The sequence below is a fragment of the Epinephelus fuscoguttatus genome, linkage group LG5 (assembly GCF_011397635.1).
Source record: "Epinephelus fuscoguttatus linkage group LG5, E.fuscoguttatus.final_Chr_v1".
NCBI classification, from domain to species: domain Eukaryota; kingdom Metazoa; phylum Chordata; class Actinopteri; order Perciformes; family Serranidae; genus Epinephelus; species Epinephelus fuscoguttatus.
The window spans coordinates 31,183,622-31,202,185 of NC_064756.1; the positions used below are offsets into that span (position 1 = coordinate 31,183,622).

Consider the following 18,564-nt stretch of genomic DNA (forward strand, 5'->3'; position numbering starts at 1 on the left):
TCCTTTTGAACTGTTTATTTTTTACAGTGTAAGTTACGGTCATTTGCCCTCTAGTGGTCACGCTTGGATATTGCAACAGTAAGTGTGTAGCAGGCTTCCAGGAAAGCTGCTCAGACTTTTAGCAAATTTTTCCCAATGGCCACTTACAGTATTGCATCCAAAAAAAAATCCTCTGCACCCCAAACAGAATTTTCCCCATAGATCACCACTGTAAAAGACATCTCTGTAAAACTGTTGACAGGATACCTCAAACTCCAATGAAGGTAATATATGAATCTTTCTTTACTGAATTTTTGAGCCATGGTGGTTCAATATTTGTAAATATTTCCTTGAGCTGAGAAAAACAGTTTTAAAATATCTGACGTCATCACAAGTCTGAGCACAGTGAGAACTCGCATGTGGGGCCAGTGGGAGAAACACTATTGCGCATATTCAGTGGGCTGCATAGCACAGAAGTACACCTGGAAGCTAGAAAACATTTTGGTCTATGTGCCAGGCGAGCACCTTCATTGGAATGAAAAGGTGCCATCTTGCTGTCTAGTATCTAGTTATTATTAAAATATGTAGCATTGAGGCATACAAGCAACACTGCCAGTTAAACCCTGCAAAATACAGTCAAATACAATTTTTATTACAATTAAGAGCCTCTCGCTCCGGGTTTGATCCCCCCCCAAAAAACTTCAAGTTTGTAGATATGAATAACCGCCCTCTAGTGGTCACAGTGCTATATGTAATAAATCAAGTTGGCTTCTATGACTTAGAAGCATGCTATATTTCCTGTGAACACTTTCAAAATGCAGTGACCAAACTAAAACAATCAAAGATAAACTATTTTACCAAAATAATTATGAAATGCTTAAGTTAATTGTTGCCCTCTGTGTTAGAAACTAGTTGTTTTTTGTTTTTGTTTTTCTCATAAGTGTCCTAGGAATAAGGTGTTAAAGGTTGAAAGCACCAAAAGTATACCTCTTAAAACTTGCCCAGTTTTACTTAAAATATACTTCATAATCACCATGCCCAAAGGAGAAGTAGGTGTTGTTGACAAAGCAACACTATCATCTTGTGTTTTGTATCAGCTGGTATCATCTTTGGGAGATGACCGGCTTCTGTCCTCTCCAGTCCAGCTAGCGGCGCTGACGCATCTCTGGCCGTTAATGAGGAAGAGAAGAAGGCGGCGGCTTACGTCACTTCCGTAAACAAGGCTACTGTAATGTGGGATTTATGTGCCGGGTGTCTTTTGTCAATGTCGTTTTTACCGTCATTTATGCATCCTGAACGTATACGGTGAGTGTAGTAACATTTATTCCATGTTAAATATAAAAGTAGTAAATTGTATAACGTAATAGAGTTGTGTTTTCACCGTCGTTTGTGTAGCTCGTGAGGTAACATTAGCTAGCGAGTGGCTTAGTTTCGGTTTTAGCTCCAGTACACTTCACATGTCTACTTATTTGCTTATATTACTTATTTATTCACTGAAATTGTAACCATAAATTCACGGCAGGAAAAACTGTGTTAATGAAATAACTACACACATGAGGTAATTCTGTGTATTTTTGTGGTTGTGCTATGCATTACCTGTGTTTTCATCTGTGTCCATCCAGATGTCTCATCCTGAATCCTCCTGTACGACCTCACATGACATAGAAAACCCTTTTGTGGGTGAGAATGGAAGAACCGAGGATGGCTCTGCCGACAGAGAGGCTAGCAGCCCAAACGGAAGTGTGAAGGAGCGTGTCTTAAAGGAGGTAGGATTCACCAGCTCCGCATTCATTGGTCCAGCATTTCCTCCAAACTCATCCACAGTCAAGTCTGACTTTGAAGACACACTGAGCGAGTTTTACAAAGAGCTTGAGAAGATTGATACACCCGATGGTGCTCAGGATAACCCAGGGAAACAAAATGCAAGTGTTGTTCAATCACCTCCCAAAACATCTGCCAGCAAAGAGACTCAGGATGTGAGCGAGGAGAAAATAGTTCACGCAAGCAAATCTGCAGAAACAGATGGCTACCAGAAAAGCAGTGGGCAGAAACAGTCATCCTGGTCACACTGGTATCAAAATGAACCATACTGCCCAAGAAGACCGAGGCCAGCTGCTCCTACTCAAAATCAGTGGCATTGTCCTCAAACACTAAACAGACCACCAGACCCAAGATTTAACAGACCCCCATTCCATCACCCGCCGCCCCCATCTGCATTCCCAAATCCACAAAACCCATCACCACATGTGAATCAAAACTGGAGCAGTTCAGGCACGACAAACCAATATAAAGAGGAGTCGCATTTTCCAACATTTTTTAGGTTTCCGCCTCCGAATGTATGCAGTCCCCCCTCTCAGGGCTTCTATGGAGATCCTCCACATCACTTCAACAGGGAAGAGCAGGGTCATAGCCACAATATACACTCAAATAATGTAAATGTTGGGTGCTCCAGAGCTGGAAAAGAAGAATGGTGTCAGTTTGGTGAAGATAATGACAGGCTCCAGAGATTTGATTCAGAAAGTGAATCGTGGGAGCATCACAGACGACCCACTGATAACAGTAATGCCTACCATTCTTCCTTGGTGCTGATCTTGATGAGAGGATTACCAGGATCTGGGAAGTCAACATTGGCCAGGTATGTCTTTGTGTGATGTTGTGTCTCATTAATTAGTGCATTGTCACTTTAAAGGAGTCTAAAACTCAATTTCTGTTCTGCCTGTATTTATTATTTACATCGTACATTTCTGCCCCATCTCTCACACAGGGAGCTGCTCTCCACTGGTCCCAGTGGGCTAATACTAAGCACTGATGACTACTTTGCTCACAGAGACGGCTACCGCTATGAAGCAGGGCTTCTGGGAGCAGCACATGAATGGAACCAGAAGAGAGGTATTGTCTCCTTAAATGCTCACATGGCTTAAATGGTTCGTAAAAGTTATCTCTATGTCAAGAAGAGTTTTCATCGCATCGTTACAAAGGCATTTCTTTCAAACTTCAATCACTCTTTGCTGTGTTCTCTTAACATTAAGGGTATTTTCAGACATATTTAAAGAGTAATTACAGTGGTCTTTGGTTAAAGTTGAAAAATTGCTAGTTCTGTGTCTCTGCCTGTTGGAAAAATGTCATCTCCACCCACACAATCTATCATTAGGTGCCCTTTTAGCTAATAAAGTGGATGCATTATGAAAGCAACATGTTCTCTTAGATTTATGACAGTTTAGAAAATGTGGTTTGATGAGATTTTTATTTTTGGCCAGAAGTTATTTCAGTCTTTTTGTGTGTGTGTGTGTGTGTGTGTGTGTGTGTTTAATTCTCTTTCAGCTAAAGACGCTATGCATGATGGTCGATCTCCCATCATTATTGATAATACAAACCTTCAGTCTTGGGAAATGAAGCCATATGTCGAAATGGTGGGTATGGGCTTTTACATATAAGTGAGTGCTTAATCATGGTGTACCACACCACCCTCCTAGACCCTAATCAAATTTCAAACTTTCCTAACAGGCCTTGAAGAGAGGATACAGAGTGGACTTTTGTGAACCAGACACACACTGGAAGTTTGATCCTTACGAGCTGGAGAAGTATGATTTCCTAATTGTTATATTGCATTTACATGCCAGTACAGTCATATAGAAACTGACATTACCACACTGTACTGTTTCCCCTCCAGGAGGAACAAGCACGGTGTTCCACAGGACAAGATCACACAGATGATGGATCGTTTTTCATTTCCCATATCTGTAGACATTGTCATGAGGTCACAAGAGCCGCCTCACATAAACCAGAGACGTCGACCAGACCAGCCACAGATGATGAGGAGAAAACAGGATTTCCATTAGTTTTTCACAGAAATTTAACAAGCCAAATGAAGAACCACACTTTTGTAATGTTGTTAATATTGTTGCCTGCTCTTTTTACAGGATTTTTTTAATTAATTATTTTGTTTGCTGTAAATTTATGTAAAGAAAGAAGAAATCTATTTTTTCTGAAGAAGTTTTCATAGTTAAATAAAGTTAAATTTGCACAAATAACATCTTTTCTAGGAATGAAAATCTGAATTATTTTTGCATTTTGTGTTTAATAACTGGTATTTCACACTCGTCCTTTTGCAGTTTGTCTGTTTTCTACAATATTATATATGCAACAACATGAAAAACCAAAAGGTTGTCCTCATCGGCTTCATGTTGTTTTCCTTTCTTTGGTTAGTTGCTAAAATAGTTTTTCAGTGTGTTCAGATTTGCTGAAATCAGTAGTGCAACTGCTGTAATTTTCTATTCCAATGGGACTGTGTCTGAGTTCTTTAATTCAAAGGATAAGTTCACACATTTTCAAGTCTGTCATAAACAATACTCAGGTGTGCCTGAAAGAAGTTTGGCTTGCTCTAATCATTCCTCCTGTTCATACTAGACATTAAGAGTTCCATTTCTGACAGGGGACAACATCCACAGCCGTCATTTTGTGCAATAAATGTATTTCAACGTTTATCTGAAGCTTATATGAGGCTGCAGCAGTCAATTTTTCAAATCAAATTAGACGAATCAAATGAATATCCTAAATATAAAAAAGAAACTAGCTGCTTTAACTCAAAAAGCTAGTGTTCAGCCTGCCATAACATTTTAAGTTAAATGAATTTGAGAAGACAAGTTTGGCTAATTTTGTAATTATTCAAAACAGATAAACTTTTGCAGTCAAACTTGATTATTTATTCAGTTGTATTTAAATCCGTATAATTTGCTTTATTTGTTTGGAATCATTGCAAAATTACCTCGGCTTGTCTTCTCAAATTCAGTCAACTTCAAATTCTAAGGCCGCCTGGACATTGTCTTACTAAGTGAAAGCAGCTAGTTTCTTTTTACAGTGTTCCAAACTAACAGTATTTTTAATGTAACATTCACTCCTGAAAGTCAAAGAGAAGCAGTGGTAAATATATCAGTTTTACAAAATATTTATTCACTGTTGAATCTTGGTAAACATTTCTCACAAGACCTGTGAAAGCAGAGTAACCCCACGACACCTGCATTAAGTTACTGTGGAAAATGAATGCACTGAGGCCTTATCACAGTAGAAGCTCAACAGCAGGATAGCAATGAGTGTGAAGAGGTTTGTGGAGGCCTATCCCATTTCCCAAAGTGTAACTGCTCTATTACCCTCCTAGGCTCAACTCATTGAGTCCTAGTCCCACCCACAGGACATGCAAGCGGAGGAGTCATGGCAACATGGATTGAACAAAATGAGACATCCTCGCTTGAGAGCCATCATCTTAAAGTGATGTCAGTTGTCGTGGGGCATGGCCACATCAGCTGTCCATTGTTTTGTTACAGCCTACTGCTGTATTCATGATCTCTGTCTGAGCATATTTACTTTTAATTCAATTAGCAATGAGGCAAAGTGTGACAAGAGTATGGAATGTCACACTTTTTTTATTTCACACATGCATGCACACACACGCATTCTCAGCAGGTGTGTGAAATAATAAACAGGCCTACGTGTTGCCATTTGACCAAAACAGAAGAAGTTTAAATGTTAATTTATTTAAAGCCAGCCACAGTACTTTAGTGTAATCAAATCATCGCTGAGTAATAAGATTGAGTTTATTTCATATGGCTGTGATCACTGCAGAAGCATTTAAAGAGAGATGCTGCTTCTCACATTGCATGGAGGGTTTCATCCCAAGTCCAGCACCCTGAGACTGTACACTAAGAAGAACGAGGGAGACCGAGGACTTGTGAGCATCAGAGCCACTGTCCAGGACGTTACAACCAAGATCCAGGGATACAGGCAGCAGAAACCCGAGAATGCAGAACAGGAGGATGAACCATCATGGAAGGACAAGCCCCTGCATGGCATGTACTACCGACAGATTGAAGAAGTGGCTGACATTAAGAAATCCTACCAGTGGCTGGAAAAGGCTGGACTGAAAGACAGCACAGAAGCACTAACCATGGCAACACAGGAATAGGCACTTATTACAAGATCAATAGAAGCAGAGGTCTATCACAGCAGACAGGTGCAGGGTGTGCAAAGATGCTCCTGAGACAGTTCAGCACATAATCACAGGGTGTAAGATGCAGGCAGGGACAGCGTACATGTAACGCCATAAGCAAGTGGCTGGCATAGTGTACAGGAACATCTGCACTGAGTATGGGCTGGAAGTCCCAAGGTCAGAATGGGAGGCTCCTCTTAAGGTGGTTGAGAATGACCAAGCTAAGGTCCTGTGGGACTTCCAGATCCAGAGATATATATATATATATATATATAAATATATATATATATATATATGTACAGCTGTGTGCTGGAAACACTTCTGTTAAGGATACACTGGTGTATCCTGCATATATTATTTTTCTGTGGAGCTTCATGTGACAGATCTGGGTTACCTTTCCTGTTCTCTGCCACACATTATGCAGACTCCACTATTCCATGTTTAAAAATAGCAAAAAGGAAAAGAACACTGACACATCCAGTGCACATAACCCAAGACTGCATGTGTTGAAGAAATTATCAGTGGCGGGTGGCTGTTAATACTACCATAAGGGATTGGACAAAATAACAGAAACATCTTACAGTAGTAGCCCTGCAGTAAAATGTAGTCACTTTGGTGTGTTTTTTTTTTTTATTTGACACTGTCAGTGGTAATTTTGGATTCTGTGGATTTTATTGTTGTAAAGTAAATATGCTTATTAAGTCATGAACTAATGCTCCTCCAACCAGTCAAAGTGATATTTACTGCCCTTACATTGTTTTGTATTGCATGGTATTTGCATTCATATACCCACCTCCTCTCTGCCAGACACAGACATCACATTAATTCCAGCAGCACTTTCATCTTAAAGGTTAAGTGTGTAGGATTAAAGGGGACATATTTGTACAGGCAGAAATGAAATATAATATAATAAGTATGTTTTATTTAGTGTATAATCACCTAAAAAACAAGAATCATTGTGTTTTTGTTACCTTAGAATGAGCCACTTAAATCTACATAGGGAGCAGGTCCTCACCCATAGAGATCGCCATTTTGTACTGCCATGGTTCTACAATCGCCCAGAATGGACAGATCAAACACTGACTCTAGGTAGGGCCATTCATGTTTTTGCGTCAGCCACCATAGCTAGTAGCCCTTTGCTACAAAAGCATTGGAAAAGCACAGATTTTTTTTTTTTAACGTGAAACTCCTTCGTTCAGTGTTTTTACCACTTTGAATCCAACTGTTTCGGAGAGGAAGAGACCTCTGTGGATGACTGGTTCCCGCTTAAAACCTCCTAAATAATGAACACGTAAAATTCTAACCAGAAGTTTTAGCTGGTTGCAATCTGCAATTCTCACCACTAGATGCCACTAAATCTCCTAAATCTAACACAGTGTTTCTTTAACAGTGGAGCATGTTTCAGTTAGACTTTGTCAAACTAGTATTCAATGGGTTTCACAGCCTTCAGTGAAAGCAAACATGCCTCTTGGGGTTTTAAGGTTGGCTGACGTATTGACGACTCAGACTGCAGTATGCATTGTACTTTTGTCTGCAGCTTCCTGTCTTTTCCCCGGAGGTTTTTCAGCACTGCACTGGCCTTGATCGACAGAATCCAGTGTGCAAGCCAACTATTAGTGGTTAAGAAAATAAAGTGAATTACAGTATTTTGTAAAGTAAGGTGTGGGATGTGCCAAGATATAGTTGATTTGGAGAAGTTTGTTACAACCTGAACAATGTCAATCTTGGAGAGAAACAAAAGGGCATACATGAATAATCTGCAACAGGTAAGACAGGAAGAACAAAACTGCTGAATTAAGTTATTTGAAACAAAGAAAGGAGCATTTGTATTTTGGCATTACATACCATATCTAGAACTCAACAATAACCAGTTTATGTTTTCCTGACTCATTTCCTGATAATGTCATTAGCATTTTGAGAAACTGATTACGATCTTTAACAACAAAATCCCTGTAAATGACTTGTTTGGAGGATTTTATGCTCCTAATGCCAAAGAGTAAGCATGGTAAATTATGAGGAGACAGATGCAGGGAAGATGAAAGAAACAGACATGAAAGAAGCAAGGCAGCTCCAAATTAAATTTTAATCAGGTAAATAAAATATGATTCAGATCTTGGTAAAAGTGTAGGAGAAATCCCTGACTTTGATATATAGGCTGAGCTGATAAGTTTCCCTGGGACAACAATGACCTCGTTCAAAAGATTTAATGTCGGGGCAGCTTTAAAGGACCTTTTTGATAGTTTAATTTGCATCATATAAATTGATGAACATCTGTTCCTGCAGATAACAAGATATAAATCTCACAAAAATGTGTTAATACATCTCTATATGATGGCAACAGCGTTTAAACAGAAATGTTAGTAAATAAGGACAGGACTATAACTCAATAAACTTGGCATTACTGACATTAGAAACCTTTTGTTGTTGTTTTTGGCCAATTTTTTTGTCCTATTTCACTGCACAGCCTGACAGGCCGCAAAAATAAAATGCATTTTCCGTCCCTTTTACACATAGACTTACACATATCCCTGTATCATGATGTGGTTGAGTATTATTTCTACCCACGTCACGTCCGTATTGTAATGAATTGTGGGTATTATATCAGAGAAGTCTGCTGAAGTCTGCACCCCAAGCGGACTCTCTGGAAGTCTTCAGAAAGTCCACTTGAGGCCCCTTGTGGCCTGGATGAATTGTGGATTTGGACAGCCTGACACTGGCAAGTCTGTAAGGGCAGTGAAGTCCGGACATTTGGGCTGAATCCAAATGAATCCAACTTCCAATATCAGTTTGTTCTCAGTTTCCAGTTTTTTTTAATTATGGTAGATTCATTTATTTACATACTTTACAGGCTTTCTGTAATTTATGTTCATGGTTCAACCTCCATTTTACATGAATTCTCATGTAAATCAGCATCATATCAGTTTGCTGCTGCAGAGCACCAGAGCAGACCTGTCCCCTCAACTACACAGGCTGGATAAATTGTGTCTGACTATAAGGTTAATATTTTCAGAGGAAAAAAAGCCAAGACAACAGCTTTCATTAAAGATCAGTCAGATATAGTCATGGCTTCATCTGTACAGATGCTATTTCAAGAATCCTCACATCCCACTGACCACAAGTCTTTGCGATGTAAAATACTCCAATAATTAAAACAGTCCATTGTTACAGTAGACTACATATAGTTTATGATACAGTTAAAATGGCCAAAAATGTGAATAAATGCGTTGCAGGACGATTTAAGGTGTGCCCCTACATTTTCTGCTTATGCTCCTAAAATCTTTCAGGGTTAGGGGCTACAATGCTCCTACTAAAAAAAGTTAGTCTGGAGCCCTGCTTTAGCCTGTACCTCATATCGGCCTATAAGTTTGCTCAATGTGGACCTTAAAATGCTATCTAAACTACTAGCCATACGCCTGGAATCTGTACTCCCATCTGTCAAGTCTCACTCTCAAGTCATTCGGTCAAATATCAGGTTATAAACTGAATTTAAATAAAAGAGAAATATTTCCCATAAGCACAGCTGCGGCGCACTACACACTACACAATTTACCCTTTAAGATTGCCCAGCAGCTTTACGTATCTTGGGGTCCAAGTGACCCATCAATATGCAGAACTTTATAAGGCTAATTTTGCCTCTCTTTTGACCCATGCTCGGGAAGACTGTGAACAGTGGTCTATGCTTAATTTATCTCCAGCTGAAACAAATTAATTCCATGAAAATGCATATCCTCCCATGGTTCTCCTATCGTTTTCAGTGCATACCATTTTTCCTTCTTCTAAGCTTTTTTCACAAATTAGATGAGTCTGATTTTGTGTGTTGTTTTGTTTGCTTGTTAATTTTCTGTTTTGTTTGTTCTCCTGTTGTTGGGGTATTTCCAGTTAAATTGTTGACTCTTCACCTTCCTTTAAAAATGTTATTGTAGTATGATTATAACTGAGCGACTATATGTACATCTGTACAATATGCTCCTTTGTTTAACTATGGTCTGTTGGAAAACCTAATAAACAAAGTCTAAAACAAAACCTATGTATCAGTAGATCCTAACCTTTTTCCTCAAGGCACCTCTTTTCTGTTATTGAGTAAACAATCGACCCCTGACTAAGTGACATATTTAATGAGTAAGTAAGTATAAAATTTTTTTTTAATATTTAATACATAACAGTAGCAGTGATAAAATGTACAATACCAAAGTAACGCAGTAACTGCAGTAAGTTTGTGTAAAACAAGGAATTTCGATGAACTTTGAGATTATTTCTTGTGAATATTGCATCACAGATGAGTTTCCCTGATATTTACAGGAACTTTTTATACAATGTTCTGTCTGTATAATATATTTTTGTTATTTTTAACAATCATACAAACTTAATATTCTGTCTTTTTTTTCTTCCTGGTGCTTGCCTATTTTTCTTTTAGCTCTTTGGTTGTTTTTACTTTGTACTTTGCTAATGCAGGATCAGGCTGTTTAGCCAAGCGAAGGCTCTGTGAATATAGCTTGTGTTCAGGTCTATTATGTGCCGTTTTCCTGTGAGAGTTTTTCTGAGCTTACATCTTGACTAATAATCTGAATTTTTTTTTCTCTACATAAATAAATTAAATGCCAAGGTATAGGCCTAATGTATACATGGATATATTTGTATTTATATATATGTATTCATTTATTTAAAGTTTACCTGAACTCCTTTTTAAAAAAAAAAAAAAAAGCCCTTGCGACCCCCACATGAGCTTTGATGACCTCTAGCGGGGGTTGGGACCCCAGGTTTAAAAGCATTGCTAATTATTGTCAATAATTAGCAATAATTATTGTCAATTACAGCCAACTGGCTGCTTTCTCTTGACGGCACAAACATGCAACTAGGGATGGGTACCTTTCAGTACCGATACCCGGTACCTGGGAATCGATACCGGTACGCAACGGTACCTGTTTTCGGTACTTTTTTTGCATGTATGTGTGGTAATAAAGGATATTTCATTTAGAATTTTTTTTTTTTGTCAAAACTAACATTTATTTCTCAGTATCAAACAGGATAAAACAACATCTAACACTGTAACATAATATCAAAAGGTAGCCTATATAATTGACTATGCAGCAGTTCTTTTTATTGCACAAAATGAACCCACTCCTACTACCTCCTATTCCTTCTCTTTCCCCTCTGGGAAAAATATGTGTGGGGGAGTGTAACGTTAAATTTAGAGAATACGAGAAACCGAGATGATAATAACTAAGGCAAGTTAAAATCACGCTAACGTTAGAATGACCAGAACAAAGCCCAATCATCTTAAACACTAAGCTTATTAATTACCTGGAACCGATGTAGCTGATGCCCTGCTTAATCACCGTCGTCATCATAGAACGTTAATCCCACTTCTTCTGCCCCGATGCTGGCTGCAGATGACAACGAGCCGCTAGCTGCAGGTGTGCTAACGCCGGGAGAAGTAGCCTTAACTTTCAGGCTATCAAATACTGTGGAGTCGTCAGCCTTTAAAAACACCTTGTGCTTGACCAGGTGCTTCCTCAGGTTTGAGATATTTCCGTAGCTGGCCTTGTGTCGCAAATATTGCAGCGAGCGTAGTCTACATCAAACTTTGAGATACGGCGCCACATCTTCAACCTCTTTCTCTCAGCCACGCTGCTTTGTTGATAGTTGCTACTGACGTGATCACGCTCTCGTGCGTTCAATGCTGCGTTCACGATAGGCAGCGAAAACGTCACTCCTCCACTCTCGAAGTCCCTAGGATGCGTTCAGGTACCGAAATGTGGTACCGTTTGATTTTACGTGAATCGATACTCGGGATTACCGGCCGAATTCGGTCGGTACCAATAAAAGTACCGAACTCGGTACCCACCCCTACATGCAACTACTGATCAGTGGAACAGAGTAACACATTAGTGGTCTCACTTTTCAGTTTCATGTGCTGACATGACATATTGCCTCTAAAACTTTTTAGGAGGCTTTTTTTCATTAGGTTAACCGTCCTTTAAACCAGTTATGTTTTTTTGTTTATCCATGTATTGTTGCTCAGAGACTGAACATAGCTATTCATAATGTCTGTTGTCACAGTGCATAAAGCGAGTTAGTGAGATTGTTAGTCACCAAACCCCCTGTCATAAATAATGAGGTTTTAGGTTAAAGGATGTTGCCTTTTTGGATTAGTGTAAAGGTAGAAGCTCACAGTTTGTACTGTTTGTTTGAAAACACAGATAATGCCGCCTCCTATCGTTCGATCTGATTGGCTGTGACCTCTTGTCAGGCGGCCAGTCTGCAGCAGCTGGAGGAGGAGAACCATAAGGCAGCAGCCCGTCTGCAGGAGGTGGTTTACCACAGGGATATGCTGCTGCAGAAGATCCAGAACACTCTGGCTGACATTGCTCAGTCTCAACTAGGGCTGCAACTAACGATTATTTTCACTGGCGACTAATCTGTTGATTATTTCTTCGATTAGTCGACTAATCATTTTATCGAAAAATGTGTTAAAATGTTGAAAAATGTCAGTCTGTCTCTCCCAAGCCCCAAAATTATGTCATCTAATGTCTTGTTTTGTAGTCACGCCAAAGGGTTTTAGTTCACCGTCATGGGAGAGTGTGTAAAGCTGCCAATATCTGAACGTAAGAAGCTGCAGTAAGAGTATTTTGGGGTACTTTTATAGTGCTTTTCTATGAAAAATGACTCAAACCGATTAGTCAACTACTAAAATAGTCACTGATTATTTTAATAGTCGATTAGTCATCGATTAGTCGACTAATCGTTGCAGCCCTAGTCTCAACTTGCTCACCCGCAACAGAGCACCGAGCCAGCCCTCACCAACTGAATCCTGACCCACAATGCACATTGTGCAACTTTGGACAATTTTCAGTCATGTCCCACTCATGCTGACCCTTTAGGTTTACTCTCAGACATCAGCAGAAGACCTCACAGGGTCAAAAAGGTGCTGAATATGTCTGTAAAGAAAATGTGAGGTGCCATACAGTCTCAAGGCAGAGACACTGAAAAATGTATGAAACACTAAATGGCAGCTGAAGATGTCGTCACATACACAATGTTTTGTATATGGAGCTCTTTGCTGATACAAAAACCTTTGAAAAATACAACTGTATGGTCAAAACAACTCTGTTTTTATGTTTTATGTCTGTGTTGTATGTTGATTAATCTGTTTTTGTAGATATGTATGAATGAACCTCAACACTCTTCAGACAAGTAAACAAACCCACTCAACTCACTCTAACTCTGACATCTTGCTTTTGTGAAACAAAGCTTGAACAAACACACTGGAGACTTTGTTTTTGTTTTGTTTTTGTTTTTTTTATTTGTTTAAACTATTTCTATTTTAACTGATGGATTTCCTTTTTTGACCTAATTGTTTACATATGTTTATTTTTTACTATCTTATAATTGTTATGGTAGTTAGTGCTAACAAATGATGTTCCCCTCACATCATATTTATTTTTAAAATGACTAAATTCCTACCTGAAATGCGCACGGCCATGCTCAAACAGCAGTGATGGAGGTGACAGCACTGATGCCAGACCCTCCCTCACCACCACACAGGCTGTTCACTACACACGGAGAGTGAGGAAAGTGTCAGCCTGGAAGATTTGAACTTGGAGGTGAAAGATTTAAAATTAAAACAAAAAATTAAATTTAAAATAATTAAACCTTATTTAATAGAATTGTGTGTAAGATTTATGTGACTTTATTTATTTTTTACTGCGAGCCAAGTCATCTAGAGGTCTTTTCATCTACCAAACAAACAGACACTTTAAAAGGGAAAAACAGTATTTGAGCAATTTCAAATTAAATTAAAGCTGTAAGCTGCGTTTACTGGGGTCCAAGCAGATTGCAAGATTTGAATGTTTGTTTTTTTTAACTGACAAAAAGCAAATACTTTGATGCTATGTTAAGTGAAAATGGGTTTTGCTTGACTATATTTGTATTGAATTTTTATTTCCTCACAAATGAGTCTTCCACCCTGTTTTTATTTTCAGAACTGCATGTGCATATTTACATTTACCTTGTGTTTATTATTACTTATTATGTTTTTTTAATTTATTTTGATAAAATAAATAAACAAAAACTACATTATGGTACCAATTTTGGACAGCAGTGGAGGGTTGCCTGTCGCGGAATGGAAACATATTTTGTTAGTCCTAGTTCCTAATTTGAGAAACGATTATGGATTAAGATTGTTGTTTTGTTTTGGAAAAGATTAAGATAATTGTTTTGTCTGGTGGGTGAAGAGGGTGGAGTTCTAGGTCGGGGTGGACTCACTAGAGAGCTGAGAGTGGTTCAGTTATCTGCTGTGGCGTTGGGTCTTCCTGGGATGACTGATGTCCACTCTCAGCTGCTCCAGGAGGAGTCCTGTCCTATAAAACACAAACACAAGTAATGAACACTTTTGACTATACATGGAGTGATATTAAGAAGGCTCCTGTAATAAAAATAGTTCACATATGTAAAGTTAACATTATCTCAGCACAACTTTATGTCACCATGGTACTTTGAAATCTTAGTGAGGGGATTACTTACTGAGCCCACTGATGAAAGTTGCCCATCGTCTTGTAGTCATCTGTCCTTCTCATCTGGTCCTGTCTTGGTCTTCCACGTTGCTGCTTCCTGTGTGGGGGGGATCTGTTACACCTGAATATACCTGAGTAAAAGAGACTTGGAGACTTTTCTTTATGTTAGCTATTACCTTCCCTCTGTTTGTTACATCCACCTACACCTAACTCAAAACACATGACAGTATAACAGAGTGAACTCAGTAAACAATGTGGTATTATTATACTGGTCAGTGAGATACATAGTTGTAGGAGACTTGTCTTCATGTTGTCATTAAGTACTGACTTACCCTTGCCTGGTATAACCACATATACTTCATAAGATGTCTGAACAGGCCGCAAGTGGAGGGCCCAAGAAGAGGTGGACAATGCTATCAGCAGGCTGAAGCATAAGGATCCGCTGTGGTGTTGGGTCTTCCTGGGATGACTGACATCCACTCTCAGCTGCTCCAGGAGGAGTCCTGTCCTATAGATCACGGGAAGAGTGCAGGAAGGCCGGGCTGGATTTGGCTGAGGAGAACCAGTCAAGTTCTGGTCCAAAGCCAAGAGGAAGGTGAGGAAGACCATGATCGTTGAGGACGGGCAGAGGATGTCATGGGTGGAACAGGAGCGCTACCTCACCATCCACAGAACCAGGACACCATCCACAGAACCATAACCTGGAGGGACATCTGGCAAACCCCACAGGCATGGTTCAGCTTTGTGGTAAGGGCAGCGTGCAATACTCCTCCTTGCCCACAAAACCTCTTGCAGTAGTTTGGGGGTGAAGGAAAGTTTTTCTCTTGTGCAGCAAATACAACGCAGGATTCCAGCTTATCCTGTCATCATGTGAAGTGGCACTAGCACAGGGGCGCTTGAGATGGCAGCACAACCAGGTCCAACGTAAGCTGGTGGAGCTCCTGGAGAAATGCAGAGTGGCCGTAAACACCTTTCCTGGCGAACGGACACCAGGCGTTTCCTTTGTCCGACCAGGAGAGAGCCAGCAGAGGCCAGTGGCAGGCCATTTGAAATCACTGCTGACCCCTGGAAACGACTGGGAGATGCGTGTAGACCTAGGCAAGCAGCTGGTCTTCCCCGACAAGATCGTGCAGACGACCCTGAGACGAGATGTTGTGGTGTGTTCCACAGCTGCCAAGCAGGTACTCATCATCGTGCTGACTGTCCCCTTGCGGGAGGGAATAGCAGCGGCACATGAGCTTAAGTGGCTCAAGTACTCTGAGCTAGCTGCAGAGTGCAGAGAGGCAGGCTGGGAAGTGCAGGGGCTTTGTGGGCAGGTTGGTTAGCCAGCTTCTCCGGGATACTGGAAGAACAGGCACAAGTCTGCAGAGGGCCATCAAGGAGCTTGCAGAGGAGGCTGAGAGAGCTAGCTACTGGCTGTGACTACAGAGGAGGGACAACGTATGGGCCCAGACACCCCAGTGGAGTCAGCTGCAGGGCGTGGCAGGGAGATGTGCCTAGACAGCCACTGATGGAGGGCTGTATTAGCCTCGCCAGGTGCGAAGGCTGCCTGGGGCTTCATCTCTCCTGCAAGACACAAAGGTTTCCCAATCAGGGCCTTCAGTCTTCAGCTGAGGCCTGAAGTGGAGGGTCTTGGCTCTTCGTCGCTGTCCTCACTGGTCTTCCTCTGCCTCTTTATACCTAGCTGCGGTGTGTCACTGTCTTCCCTGCTCCTCTTGGTGGATGAGCTGAGGCTGGAGGCTGGGGGAGCAGAGTCTTCAGACCTGACAGAGACTGGGGGCAGATCTTTGGGACGTTACAGGAAGCCCTGGGGGAGGAACACCAAAAGGACGCCATCCCTGCCAAAAACCTGGAGATGGGAACCACTGGACGAGAGCGGAGTGAGGTCTGACGTCATCACCACCATGGTCCTCTTCATCCTCTTTGTCATCCTAGTCCTCTTCTTCTGATGTCATGGTGCTGTACCCAGAATCTAAATCCATCAGGTCAGGCCAGTCTTCGTCATCGTCAGAGTCAACAAAAGGACCTACCTGAACCTCTCCGTCATCCTCGATAAGAACGTCGAATGCACTTACCTGATCCTCATCATCAAAGTCGATCCAGGCAATGTAGTCACCTGCACCTACCTCAACCTCTCCATGATCCTCGACACGAATCTTGTCTTCACTTACCTCATCCTCATCATCAGAAAATAGTGGGGGAATTAACTCACCTGCACTTACCTCGTCCTCATCGTCAGAAAAGAGTGGGAGAATTAACTCACCTGCACTTACCTCGTCCTCATCGTCAGAAAAGAGTGGGAGAATTAACTCACCTGCACTTACCTCATCCTCATCAGAGGAGATGTCCATGGCGTGTTGACCTTCGTCACCGTCCAGGATCCCGGTGACTTCCATCCTCTCAATGATGTAGATAGGACGACCTGAGGAGGAATGATGATATTATAAGAATTTCTCATTAAATATTTGGGATTAAATTAGCAAAAATCAAAATTTAAATTGAAAAAAAAAAAAATACAGCATACCCATATACTAACTACAACTACACTACACCTGTAATAAAGCCACCAATATACAATGGGCTACACCTTTTACCAGTAATATCAAATATTGTACAGTTCAGCCTCTTAGTTTGTACAGATGAGGGATGAGACAATCAATGAATGCAGCATAATATCACATCACATAAAGCTGCAGACCTAACTAGTAGTTTATAACTCATTATTCTCACAGTTTGCACATCACAGCGTGTGTAGCAGATGGTGTCATCCTGGACACATAGCGGGCACACAGAGTCACACACAGTTACTTAACAAATTGCTCTCTTGTCTATGGGCTGAAATATGTGCCACCAGAAACTGAAATTGAATCATTTATATTTGAATTTGAATTTCTGAACTTGAATAGTTGCACTGAAAAACTGAATTTGAATCATTCATTCATTCATTTATCTTCTAACCGCTTCATCCTCTTGAGGGCCGCGGGGGGGCTGGAGCCTATCCCAGCTGACATCGGGCGAGAGGCAGGGTACACCCTGGACAGGTCGCCAGACTATCGCAGGGCTGACACATAGAGACAAACAACCATTCACTCTCACATTCACACCTACGGTCAATTTAGAGTTATCAATTAACCTAGTCCCCAATCTGCATGTCTTTGGACTGTGGGAGGAAGCCGGAGTGCCCTGAGAGAACCCATGCTGACACGGGGAGAACATGCAAACTCCGCACAGAAGGGCTCCCACACCCGGGATCGAACTGGCAACCCTCTTGCTGTGAGGCGACAGTGCTAACCACCACACCGCCGTGCCGCCCTGAATTTGAATCACATAATTTGAAATTGTATTGTTTAATTTGAATCATTGCATTGAAAAACTGAATCTGAATAGTATAATTTGAAATTGAATTTATTGCAGCCGCCTGCTCTCGTCTACTTTTCAAGCGAGGCCCAGTTCATCTCGAACGAGCCTATTGTCTATGGCTGCATCCCAAGTCTCTTAAAATTACTGCTAACCACCTTATCTAGCCACCTTATCTAACTGTTTAGTCCCTCCCACTTAGGAAAACATGCAAGGAGTCAGGAGTTAGGAGTGAGGAGCGAGGATTGCTGATTAAGAGACATAAGACGGCCTTACTCTGAAGCGTCACGTAAAGCAACGTCCTATTCTGGTGACGGCGCGACAGCTGGATCTACTGCATAACGGAGCCAGCGTTTGGTGTACATCCCAAGTCCCATTACATTCACTGATCAAAGCCGTAACCCCCACACCCCGCTGTCATGACTCTGGTCACACACTTTTGCATGTATTACCATTGTTATTGAGTCATTTATTGAGCCCTGCCACTGTCACTGTGATGAGCATCATTATCATTATTATTATCATCATCATCATCATCATCATCATTATTATCACTATTATTAAATCCACTCGCCATCATTCAACAAGTCAGCTGCTGAGTGAATAAGACATATCAGACCTGTCAGTCTACCTCAATCAATCAGTCTTATTTATAAAGCCCAATATCACAAATCACAGTTTGCCTCACAGGGCTTTACAGCATACAACATCCCTCTGTCCTTAAGACCCTCA

The 18,564-nt window shown here is 40.9% G+C and overlaps 1 protein-coding gene across 1 annotated transcript; it reads left to right on the top strand.

Moving 5' to 3' along the window:
• The first annotated feature begins 52 nt into the window (after positions 1 to 52).
• n4bp2l2 (NEDD4 binding protein 2-like 2) lies at positions 53 to 4,424 on the top strand. Its single transcript, XM_049576712.1, has 6 exons — positions 53 to 1,284; positions 1,602 to 2,614; positions 2,744 to 2,868; positions 3,301 to 3,389; positions 3,484 to 3,560; positions 3,650 to 4,424. The coding sequence occupies exons 2-6, from the start codon at positions 1,602 to 1,604 to the stop codon at positions 3,816 to 3,818; spliced, it is 1,473 nt and encodes a 490-aa protein (XP_049432669.1). The 5' UTR covers positions 53 to 1,284; the 3' UTR covers positions 3,819 to 4,424.
• Positions 4,425 to 18,564: the final 14,140 nt, after the last annotated feature.